Source organism: Acartia tonsa, chromosome 2 (genome assembly GCF_053477335.1).
Source record: "Acartia tonsa isolate MP-2025a chromosome 2, ASM5347733v1, whole genome shotgun sequence".
NCBI classification, from domain to species: Eukaryota; Metazoa; Arthropoda; class Copepoda; order Calanoida; family Acartiidae; genus Acartia; species Acartia tonsa.
In genome coordinates, this window is record NC_137261.1 from 18195963 (window position 1) to 18209668 (window position 13706).

The window sequence follows — 13706 nt, forward strand, 5'->3', positions numbered from 1 at the left end:
TTATTTAAAATAGGTTTTAGGTAATGAGTAACCACGAATTTGTGCAAGAATTGATAAAATAAAAGGTCAATATAGGTTAACTAAAATTATGTCAATTGAAATAAACTCTGCACTGTTTTAACAAAACATGTCAGGTTTGACTTTAAAAATATTTTTTAATGCATTTTTTAAACAAGGTAAAATTAACATTCCCCGTTAAAAAAATACTCGGTTAATTTTAGAGTTGGTTATTTGGGATGTATTTAATTTTTCTTCCTCTATATGTTTAGAGGCGAAAAAATGTCTTGAGTTGAGTTAAAAGTAACGTTGATAACACGATGCAGTTTTTTAGTGAATGTGGTAAAATATTTTACTATTTCCCTTCTTGTCCAACATAGAAATTCTATAGGATAATAGCAATGTAAATTATATTTTACAACTCACATGCTAAGAATCTTTTTAAGTGCTAGTGGTCCGTCAATGAAGCCCCATACTTCATTTTTTAAAAGCAAAGCTTTTCCGTCTGTCCGTCACTAGCGGATAGCTTTTTTAGGCATGTTAAAATTGTCCTATCGATTTCAATCTTTGCATGGTGATTCCTGTAGTAGTTAGGTACGATTTAGAAAGCGTAACAACTCTATAACTTTTACAAGAATTTCCGTACATCCATTTTAAACATGTTGATTTTTTAAAACTTTTTTAACAACAAATTTTTATGTGATCTAATAATCTGATTGATCTGATTTTTGGTATGTTGATTTCTGGGACAACAAAGTATAATGTTATAAGCAAAGCAACTCTATAATCAAGTCCTAAAATGTAAGTATGTCCATAAACATTACCCTGCATCAAGCAGTTTTTCAACAAATTTACTTACAATTTTGCTCCAATTCTTATACATTTATATTCTGATTATTCAGTTCTGATACTATATAAGTGATAACGTCCGTTTGTCCTACCGTTTCAGTGCTTCGCTTTTATGAATGTTGTCATCCTTGTTTAAAAACGTTTTAGCTTTTGCTACCAACATACAATGCTAGGTATTATTTAACCTTATCGGAAAGAAGGATGACAACATTCATAAAGCGAAGTCCTGAAACGGTAGGACAAACGAACATTAATACTTATAGAAAGCCAGAACTGAATACGCAGAATATTAATGCATAAGTCTATTTTTTTGCAAAACGTCTTAAATACAGGATACTGTTAAAGGACATACGTACCTAATTGTTATAGGAATTATCATGCAAAGTTTGAAATCGATTACAGAATTCTAACCTGTTTGATTTAACAAAAAGAGGACGGACGGACGAACAGACCCCTATAATAGAAAAGCTTCACCTTTAAAAATAAAAGATATGTTTGTTTAAGTTTAAAGAAATTTTTCGTATTCATACGAATCCGGTGGATAGGAACCGGTTCTCATCCATGATTGTAAATTCTATATCCGCGGAAAGCCGTTTATAATACTATGCGAGAAATAACCATTATTACGATTAGTCAACTGGTTAAATAAGAGTTTTTGCCAATTTTTTACATGCATATTTTTTCATCTTAGCTATTTTGGGGAAGAGTAACACCACCCTCCCAAGATACATCGCAAAAATATATAACTAACCCTATATAGTGGCTGAAAAAAAAAACAGTTTGCATGCCCCTACAAGCCTCTAGGGGCGTAGCCACTAGTATATCAATAAAAAATTACATCTGCTATCCATGAGTTTATCTCCTTCCAGGATCTGTAAATAAATTGTTAATGTGAATTTAGAGATTAATGAACGTTTTAACCTTTGCTTTACATTTAATTATATTTTTTTTCTCAGAAGAATGGATGGAGTTATGTAATGCAAAATTTCTGCAAGCGGAAATTTGCGTGTTTTGTAATTTTCTAAATGTTGTAAATCTTTTTGTTGTTGTTGAAAATGCAAATATTGTTATTTAAAGCTTAGATTCACTTCAGAATCAATTAAGCAAAAATAGTTAGAAAGGGGCTGAAAGCTAAATATTTTACGAAAAGGGTTCAAAAACAATGTGTAATCATTTGTATTTTCAAAATCAGCAAAGGAATCTTTTTGATAAATTACTTTTAGAGTCTGTAATAATGACAAATTGCACTTCGTGCACAATTTAATTATGTTAATTATGTAGAAAGTGGACATTTAAGGAGGGTGTATACATTTTTCAAAGATTTACAACAACACCCCCTTGTGGTCTATAATACAACCACTTCGATTTGGGATTAAGGAAGAAAGTAAAAATTTTCGCGTTCGCTTCCTTCACCCTGTGCACGCCACTGCTCTAAATCTTTCAATGTTCCTCCATATGGTTTGTATCCTCCAAGGGTTGTATCCTCCATGGGTTGTATCCTCAATGGGTTGTATTCTCCATGGGTTGTATCCTCCATGGGTTGTATCCTCCATGGGTTGTATCCTCAATGGGTTGTATTTTCCATTGGTTGTATCCTCCATGGATTGTATCCTCCGTGATTGTATCCTCCATGGGTTGTATCTTCTATGGGTTGTATCCTCCATGGGTTGTACCTCAATGGGTTGTATTTTCCATTGGTTGTATCCTCCATGGATTGTATCCTCCGTTATTGTATCCTCCATGGGTTGTATCCTCTATGGGTTGTATCCTCCATGGGTTGTATCCTCCATGGGTTGTATCGTCCCTGTTTTAGCTAAAAGCGCTAACCCTGCATTTTAATTTTGTCAAGTACCTTTAATGGCTCTTTAAACAAGGATAATTTAGTACATTATGAGCACAGCACAAATATATGGTAATAATTTTGAACTAGTTTTTTATCGCATTGCATTACAGACAGCTTTCCGCGAATATTAAATAATAATTTTAAGATTTAGCCCCAACAGGCTAAATAAATTTTAACTAACTATTTTTAATTATATGATTTTTATATTAATATTCGTAAAAAATTGTCTGTAATGCGATGCTATTCATGATTTTTAGTATGGCTGAGAACCCGTTCTAATCCAGCGGATATTTATCGGTTTCGAAACCATACTAAAAAATTACATACTAGGAATGTTGTAGCGTTGAAAATAGTATATTAATAGTAATACGCATAATTTATTTTGATTTATTAAAATCAGAATTCCTCAACATTTTCCCCCCATTTCTTTTCTATTTTCAATATTGAAATAAGATTTTTTCTTTACATTAACACATGATGATGATTATGGGCCAAGGCATTCCCTCTTATCTGACTGTTGATGTCACGCGCCTGACAGAGCAGCAGTAGGTATTTTTAACGTTTCTAGTATGTCTTGGTGAGGTCCAGTCTCGACACCTCCCCAAACGTGACTAACTACGTTAATGCCCTTTCACATACTAATTAATATAAAAAAATATTGATATTTTCTTTTGTTTTGTAGATTGTGTTCATTTTATGCTCATTAAGTTAATCAAGAAATATTTATCATTTTTCATTTACAGAAGGATATTTGGGTATAGTCCCTTTCGTGACATCGCACCTCAAGGGTAGGTTTTCTCCTATTTCTAGCCCCTGCGGGGCCAATTACCTAACCCTGTGGTGCAATCACCTAACCCAATATAACCTAACCTAAAATAACCTATAAAAAGCCATTTTAAAAATATGAAAAATCGCCCCTTGAGGTGCGATGTCGCGAAAGGGACTATTCCCGGATATTTTAATTAAAACGTACATAAGAATCTAATCTTCATGAAAATGCGATTTCTATTTTTATACTTTCAATTTTTAATCAATCTTCTCAACGTTTAGGTATCGACATTTTATAGCTAAGAATATTTATTAGCCTGATCCAAATATATAAATTATGATAATCTCAAACCTAAAAAAACATATCTTGAATACAAATAACACTCCGGATAATTTTAATAATAATTTTGTTTTGTATCCAAATAACTTAAAGTTTGATTTCTAGAGTCAACCTATTTCTTTTTGACTAGCGGATTGCTTTATTACAAAAACAATGCATTTCCTTTAGGTAGCTTATAATAACACCTTTCTTGATGCCCCTTCAAGTGTCATCAAAAAAGTATAATCTGATTTAATAGTAGAAATACTGCATTGTCTACGTATAAGAGTAGGATGACGGTCTACAAGTTTTTATGTAGAAAAATAATAAATATATACAATTTATATTTTAAATAAAATTGATCACTTACTTTTAATTTGTCTTTCTGAGAAAACCTAAAAGCAATATATTTCTTATTTCTTATTTCCGTATGCGAATGCCATGCCAAACTAATAATTACTATTCAAACATATCCTACCCTCCACACATTTTAACAAAATCAATAATTTGAACTAAAAATAAAAAGGTTTAAACTTTTAAGTCTCAAAAGGCTCAAAGTAATCAAGTATGCCAGTGACCATAAGTCATGGTATTCTAAATGTTAAGTTTGGAATTATTAGTGAAGTGTTGATTAAAATTTGAAATTTAAAGTCACCTGGGAAAAAGATTGTTTTAATTTATCACAAGTATTTAATTTAGTTCACTCTATGTAAACACTTTCGTACATATTCAAATTATCTTAAAAGGTAAAAATATCTCTAACTGGCTAAGTATATGACCCTGGAGACTATTAAATATTCTAGATCTCACATAATTTGTTTTAAGGTTAAATGTTCTTTCCTTTTGGAAAGCTCATTATTTCTTTTAGGATTAGATATACATTAAAAGAAAGGATATGTGGGGAAAAATTTATTTGTTTACTTAAAATTTCATTCCCATATAAACAACCCCTTAAATAGTGGATGTAAATATTCATTCCCATATAAACAACCCCTTAAATAGTGGATGTAAATATTCATTTATTTCCCTGGTATCTCATTTATATCCCTGGTATGATTTTAGAAGATTTTTAATTTTTTTTGGAAGATTTTAGAATTTTTATTAATTACTAAAAGAAAGAAAAATTATACCAGGGAAATAAATGAAATTTAAAAACCAAAATTAAACCACATTTTACTAGCATAAAAATGAGTTTTTGTTTAAATGAGAATGATATTCCTGTCCAGTTTTTTGTTTAGGAATGAATATTTTTTACCCTCGTGAATAAATGATGACCTATCGGTCCATCATTTATTCCCTCGGGTAAGAAATATTCATTCCTAAACAAAAAACTGGACAGGAATACCCCATTTATTTCCCTGGTATCTCATTTATATCCCTGGTATGATTTTAGAAGATTTTTTATTTTTTTTGGAAGATTTTAGAATTTTTATTAATTACTAAAAGAAAGAAAATAAATATATATAAATCATAGCCGGGAAATAAATGAAAATTAAAAACCAAAATTAAACCACATTTTAGCATAAAAAAATGAGTTTTTTGTTTAAATGAGAATGATATTCCTGTCCAGTTTTTTGTTTAGGAATGAATATTTCTTACCCTCGTGAATAAATGATGACCTATCGGTCCATCATTTATTCCCTTCGGGTAAGAAATATTCATTCCTAAACAAAAAACTGGACAGGAATACCCCATTTAGAACTATGATGGTTATTAAACTTGTTATTTTGGTGTAACCTTGTTACAATTGTGTGATTATTTGTGTGCAAATTTGAGAGTTAGGTAAAATACAATAATTTACAAATGTTCCCCCCCAGCAGTGTCCTTCGGGTTAGTCAAGTAGGTAGGTTTTTCATAAATCTCAACCTAATTCCAAATCTGAACTGAATACATTAGAATTGTTCATAGAATTATGGGAAATCTTGGGTCAAAATTGTAGCTGGATAAAGTGTCCTAAAAATCAGCCATGTGACGTCATAAAAATGAGGGAGATGAGAGGAGAAGTGTGAAAGAAAACCCCTAAAAAATAATGAATAATCCCTCATTTTTATTTAAAATAAAAGCGAAGCACTGAAACGGTAGGACATTAACACTTGTATAGTGTCAGAACTGAATAATCAGAATATAAATGTATAAGAGTAAAAGCAAAATTGTAAGTAAATTGTTGAAAAACTGCTTGATACAGGATAATGTTTATGGACATACTTACATTTGTAGGACTTGATTATAGAGTTGCTTCGCTTATATTATTATATTTTGTTGTCCCAGGAATCAATATACCAAAATTCAGATCAATCGGATGATTAGATCACATAAAAATTTGTTGGTAAAAAGGTAAAAAAATCAATAGTTTAAAATGGACGTACGGACATTTTGGTAATGATTATAGAGTTGTTACTCTTTCTAAATCGTACCTAACTACTAAAGGAATCACCATGCACGGACCGACCCTAATTAAAGAAAAGCTTCGCTTTAAAAAAATATGGAGGGGGAATGTGTGGATAGTCTGAAAGTGGGGAATTGATTGTAACTCTTCAATTGTGTAATTTTGTTCATAATTTATACAAATTTGAAATTACATGTTGGCAGTACTTGATAAATTGCCAGGCTATTTTGCAGTTCGATCCTTACAAATTTTCAGACTTGTCTTAAGATTAAACCTATCAAGAACGAACATTTGATAATATTTTTAAAGATCAAACTTTGAAAAATTAGTTGAATTGGAAAATCCTACTTTTTAGCTAAAATATATATTAACAGAATAATAAAAATGTATCATTAAAATAATTAATACAAATCTGTTACAGTAATTACTGTGAATTTTGGCGTTTTTTTGTTGTAAATTAGGGGGAAAGAATGGGATGAAGATTATTTCATCTCACATTGTCCTAAACAGTCTTACTTTAATATCTTATGTTAAACATAGACTATTAGGCAATCAATTATATTAGTTGATGAATGAAAGTACCATAAGTACATCAAAACTAATTGAAAACTGAATACTAATAAGTAACATTTATGCTAAAGGGATATGATATAAGAGGTCTTCCATTTTTGTGTTGTGGAAAGTAAACCCTCAAGGAGTCTTACTTTTCATAAGGACAATTCTAGCTGTTTATTGGATACACATTTAACTATTTTATGAAAATTTTCCCAATTCACTGTTGATATAATTTGACATCCTACATTGTAAAAAGTAAATAATTGCCTCTACACTAAAAATGAGACCTAACAATGTTCATTTGATTTACAATACAAATTATATCCTCAGGGGTAAATGTACCAACAAACTTATTTTTTTATGATATACTGATTCACTGGAACTATAAAATAAAGAAATTTTTTTTGTCCAAAGCTAAAGATCTCGGAAATTGGTGGTCCGAATGGGTTGTGATTTTTATAGATCCTTTATTAAAATCTTGAGTAGGTTTTAGGTTATTAGTTGCTAGGGGCGAAGCAACTAGTTTTTAAGAAATGGACATTATGTTTGTTTCTTCGAGATTAAAAAAAATAAATATGTAGGTTTTGAAACCGTATACTAAAGTGTGATACCTTTTTTATGTTTTATTATTATTTGGCCACAACTTGGTCAAAAACGCTCACAAATCAGACCTTTTTCGACCGAAGATACTCAAATGTTTCCTTTACAAGCCCAATCAATCAGTTTTAAGATATCTTTATATTTCAAGAAAAATTTATGAAAATACTAAAAAACAGCAAATTTGGGTGTTACCTTTTATATGCACAGATACCATAAAATCAACAGAAAAAATATTTATTTTTACTTTTCTGTCATTTTTAAAGTTTGATTCTGTTAAATTGGCTATTCTTGAAGGGATTTATGGATTGAAATATACTGAAGCATAATATTGGACAGAAATTAATGTATTTCAAAGAGAGAAAATTTTGAAAATAAGAAATTCAACCTCTATCACTTCAGAGGACAGCTGCCAACCTCCAGTTGACAGGATATAGTTAAATACTTGTTAGCAATAATAATTATCCCAAAAAGTAAAACAAAAAGTTTTTTAATATGGTAAAAAAATGATAATCTAAATCTTAATTTTGGGGACGATGATCTGAAGGACGCTCTTACTGGTGGTGATGATGACCCTGATGGTATCCAAGTACATGAGCGTTATGACAACTCATCTATTGAACTATGGTCCAATTTTTGTATTTGTAGCAGCCTCCAATTAAAAGTTGTAACAAGAAATATATCCATCTTTTAAAAACTACTATATTTACCTTATGAATTGGAGAATTTAAAAACCATGATTGTATGTTTTGGGATTTCTCTTGATTGGAGAATGCTACAAATACAAAAATCGGACCATAGTTTAATAGATAAGTTGTCATAATGCTCATGTATTTGGATACCATCTGGGTCATCATCACCAACAGCAAGAGCGTCTTTAAGATCATCATCCCCAAAATTAAGATTTAAATTATCATTTTTTTAACATATTAAAAAACTTTTTGTTTTACTTTTTGGGCTAATTATTATTGCTAACAAGTATTTAACTACATCCTGTCAACTGGAGGTTGGCAGCTGTCCTCTAAAGTGATAGAGGTCAAATTTCTTTTTTCCAAAATTTCTTTCTTTGTAATACATTAATTTCTGTCCAATATTATGTTTCAGTATAATCAATGCATAAATCCCTTCAAGAATAGCCAATTTAACAGAATCAAACTTTAAAAATGACAGAAAAGTAAAAATAAGTATTTTTTCTGTTGATTTTATGGTATCTGTGCATATAAAAGGTAACACCCAAATTTGCCATTTTTTAATATTTTCATCAATTTTTCTTGAAATATAAAGATATCTTAAAACTGATTGATTGGGCTTGTAAAGGAACCATTTGAGTATCTTCGGTCGAAAAAGGTCTAATTTGTGATCATTTTTGACCAAGTTGTGGCCAAATAATAACAAAACATAAAAAACGGTAACACACTTTACAATTGCACCTATTAAAAGCGAAGCTTTTCTATAATTAGGGTCGGTCCGTCCGTCCGTCCGTCCGTCCGTACGTCTAAGATGAATAGCTTTTTTCATTAATTTAGGCATGTTAGAATTGTCCTATCGATTTCAAATTTTGCATGGTGATTCCTGTAGTAGTTAGGTACGGTTTAGAAAGCGTAGCAACTCTATAATCATTATTAGAATGTCCGTACGTCTATTTAAACAAGTTGATTTTTTACATTTTTAACAACTAATTTCTATGTGATCTAATTATCCGATTGTTCTGATTTTTGGTATACTGATTTCTAGGACAACAAAGGACAATATTATAAGCAAAGCAACTCTTTAATTAAGTCCTAAAAATATAAGTATGTCCGTAAACATTGTATCAAACAGTTTTTCAACAAATTTACTTACAATTTTGCTTTAACTCTTATACTGATTATTCAGTTCAGACACCTACAAGTGTTAATGTCCGTTTGTCCTACCGTTTCAGGGCTTCGCTTTTATGGATGTTGTCATCCTTGTTTTAAATGATTTCTATTGGATAGTTATAAAATTAAGGTTCTCGAAGGGTTGTGGAAATTTAATGGAACACATTTACAGTATTTTAGATAAAAAAAATCAGTCAAAATAAATATTTTACATTTATTTTATTCCTGATTTTACGAAAATATTTGCAATGTACTGGTATAACAAATTAACAATGCTTTAGTTTGCACATACTTACCTATAAAACAAAAGACATATTGACAAGTTCAAATATAACAATATATAAAGCAGAAATAATAAGGTACTATATAGATAAACTTTGACAGTTTTTTTTAGTAGCGAAGCTACTCTATAATTCGAAATGTCCGTCTGTCTGTCCGTCCGTCTGAGACAAAGTGGGGAAACGTGATTTTCTTGGCTCACATAAAAGACAGACAGCTGAAATTTTTAGTGAAGATTCTCATAACATATGCCCATCTAATCTATACATTGTTTTGTCCACCTGACTGTTATTTGGGATGCTAGATCGATTCCTAGATTTTCATTTTGTCTCGATTTTCTCAACTCCTTTCTAAGATAATGGGCTGAAATTTTCAGGGATTGCTTAGATATTCTACATAAGTTCCTTAAGCTTTATTGCGATTTATTTAATAATTGTTGTGCTAGATTGATTCCTAGATTTTTAGGTTTTCTATGTTTTTTTTATTCCTATTCAGGATTGGCGGCAGAAATTATCAGGGATTGAATATGCTCATATTCTACATATTTTTATCAAGTTTCATTAAGATTTGTCTATAAATTGCGGTGCTAGATCGATTTCTAGATTTCCCTATTGTATCAAGATTAATGTTTATTGTATGACACTGCTTTATAGTAATTTTTCCCGATATTCATTCATAATTTTTGAGCTTCGCTACTTATGGATGTTGTCATCCTTGTTTATAAATAAGTATTATCTAGTAGATTTTCAGGAAAAATCTTTATTGAATTTGAAAAATTTTAAAAATATTTTATATTAAACAAAACGTAGTAGTTTAGAATTTTGTACATTATAGAGTAGCCTGGCTACTAGCAATATATACTTACAATAAAACAAGGATGACAACATCCACAAAAGTGAAGCTCCGAAACGGATGTACAAAATCTAATCAACAAAATATATATATTTACAAGCACATTATTAGTAGAAGAAACGCAGCCATTCTTCATATAGGTCTGTCCGCTACTCTTGGATGCAGTGGAATTGGTTTGAAGCTAAATTTCATATTTAAATGCAATATACTAGGCAAAACAAATTGTATGAATTAGTTAAAACAGTTAATTGTTTTATTTTGTTTTTTTAGTTCCACAACTGCGAATCCATGGGGAACGAGAGGTGTTTGCCAAGAGTGGGAGTGACGTCATCTTTACCTGTACTGTGGACAGTAATCAACAACATAGATGGAATATTCAGTGGTAAGTATGACGTCATCTTTACCTGTACTGTGGACAGTAATCAACAACATAGATGGAATATTCAGTGGTAAGTGTGACGTCATCTTTACCTGTACTGTGGACAGTAATCAACAACATAGATGGAATATTTAGTGGTAAGTGTGATGTCATCTTTACCTGTACTGTGGACAGTAATCAACAACATAGATGGAATATTCAGTGGTAAGTGTGACGTAATCTTTACCTGTACTGTGGACAGTAATCATCAACATAGATGGAATATTCAGTGGTAAGTATGACGTCATCTTTACCTGTACTGTGGACAGTAATCAACAACATAGATGGAATATTCAGTGGTAAGTGTGACGTCATCTTTACCTGTACTGTGGACAGTAATCAACAACATAGATGGAATATTCAGTGGTAAGTGTGACGTCATCTTTACCTGTACTGTTGACAGTAATCAACAACATAGATGGAATATTCAGTGGTAAGTATGACGTCATCTTTACCTGTACTGTGGACAGTAATCAACAATATAGATGGAATATTCAGTGGTAAGTGTGACGTCATCTTTACCTGTACTGTGGACAGTAATCAACAAAATAGATGGAATATTCAGTGGTAAGTGTGACGTCATCTTTACCTGTACTGTTGACAGTAATCAACAACATAGATGGAATATTCAGTGGTAAGTATGACGTCATCTTTACCTGTACTGTGGACAGTAATCAACAACATAGATGGAATATTCAGTGGTAAGTGTGACGTCATCTTTACCTGTACTGTGGACAGTAATCAACAACTTAGATGAAATATTCAGTGGTAAGTAATCTACCACCCCCCCCCTAAAAAAACGAATTTGGGGTTGCCTACACAAGCATATTTTATCTGCCCTTATTATTATATTTGATGTTGAGTTTTTATAAACTTCCAACCCCTCCCAAAAAAAATATACAATATTAGATAAAAAGCCTAGACGTCCTTATCGACTGTACAAGTTTTGCAAGTCTTCATGTATCTTCACAAAATCTTAGAGGAAAGACTAGCTAAGTTAAAAAGAAATATGTTTTAAGAGCAGTGTTTCAAACAAGGGCGGGCTATGTATGTTTTATGAGGTCACTGTCACATAAAAGCAATGCTATCATATGTATAAACTAGCGGCTACGCCCCTAGAGGCCTCTAGGGGCAGTTGAGGAGGGGGGAGTCGAATTTGATAACCCAATTTCTTATTTTAGATTTTAAAAGAAAAAGTAAAAAAAAATATTTTTTTTTTGTGGGGGAGTATTTTTAATATTTTGGGGGATGAGGGTGTCCCAACCCCCAAGAAAATAGTTAAAAACCTTCCCGGGACCTATGAGATGCTACCCTGTTTAGAAGAACCCGATCAGTTTAGGGGTTAGCAAGATCCTTTGGTACAGACACACAGATACACAAACAGACAAACATCCTGTTACTTTAGTATAGGGATAAACGAGAGTTTGAAAGATGTTATAATGAAGAATTTACATTCAATCTTTGGTCTAGGTTGACTATTTCTACTTTTCAAGGCCTGGGCTGTCAAAACTGGAATTAATTCTATGTGTGTTATTTAATATTTAATACGACACTATGCATGGTTTTTAAATATGGCTGAGAACTGGTTCTAATCCTGTGGATATTTATCGGTTTCGAAGCCATACTGGAAAGTCTTTGGTATGTGTGATAGTTTAAATTTCACTGTAAATCACATCTGAAATATGGGACAGCGGAAAGTGTCATGTGTGACGTTATAAAAATACGTCTAAAAGAAAGGATGAGAGGAGACTTGGGAAAGGAAACTCATAAAGAAGAGATAAGTAATAGACGTATTTTAATGACGTCAAACATGACACTTTCTGCTATCCTCTGAAATACGCCAAAAGTTGTAAAATTTTCTAAGAAAACTTTTCTCTTACTTTTTTTTACCTAAAATTTGATATTAAAGAATTAACATTTAATCTCTGCAGACGTTGGATATGTTTTGAAATCTTTTGAATATATTATGTAGACATATTTTTCAGGGAGGGAGGGGACCTAGGCTGTTTATTACACTTGTCCTAAAAGTTTTATAATAACCTTTTCATATTAAATGGCTTATCAACTTCTATTGAATTTTTGGTTGGTTCATTTTTAGGTTTATTCAAATTTTTTAATTTTAATCTGCAGGAGGGGTAATTTTGTGTATCATCATTAGGGATGTACATCAATAAATCGGCCATTGTCTTATCCCTTTAAATCCCTGCATATATTAGATAAATATTGAACATATAGTAGCTATCTATCTATTAACAAGGATGACAACATTCTTAAAAGTGAGGCTATGAAATGGAACATTAACACTTGTAGAATATAGATGTTTAAAAGTTGAAAACAAATTGTAGGTAAATTTGTAAAAACTGTTTAATTACCTAACTACTAAAGAAATCGTCAAGTAAAGTTTGAAATTGATATGCCAATTCTAACATGCCTAAATTAACAAAATTAACTATCCGCTCCGGACGTACGTACGGACTGACCATAATTATAGAAAAGCTTCGCTTTTAAAAACAACATTGAATATGAAATTTATTTTATCAAAGTATAGACATGTGGTATTTTTCTTGCATTAATCCTATTCCGCGGGGGGATCGTAAAAATACCCGTATTACCCTAAGTTGCATGGAAGATTGCTTTATCAAACTAAAATCGGCTTCGCCCCTAGTCTCTAGGGGCTTTGCCCCAAAGGGTATAATAGGAAGTTTTCCGTAAGTTGAATCGTTCTTACAGCTATAGAGATATTATTATAAAATTTTTCTTTTTAAAAGTACTCTTTGGCAAAATTAAACCTAAGATATACCAAGGATACTGAAATTTTGTAATTTGGAATTTTAAAAAAAGGAGGTGGATTTTTTCATGGGATCTTAGCCTATTGGTGCCCCACCCCCTTTATTTATTTCTACAAAAAAATTGCAGAAGAGATTTTTTTAAACAAAAATACAGACAAATCAGATAATTTCAGATTTTCCTCAAAGTTTCAAGTT

General features: G+C 31.3%; 1 protein-coding gene across 1 annotated transcript in view; it reads left to right on the plus strand.

The window, feature by feature from the left end:
- The window catches only part of LOC145312734 (protein amalgam-like), a 44398-nt gene that overhangs the window by 13190 nt on the left and 17502 nt on the right, over nt 1-13706 (plus strand). The window contains exon 7 of the mRNA XM_080151985.1: nt 10575-10686. Within this exon, the coding sequence (XP_080008111.1) occupies nt 10575-10686 (112 nt within the window). The remainder of the gene's footprint in view (nt 1-10574; nt 10687-13706) is intronic.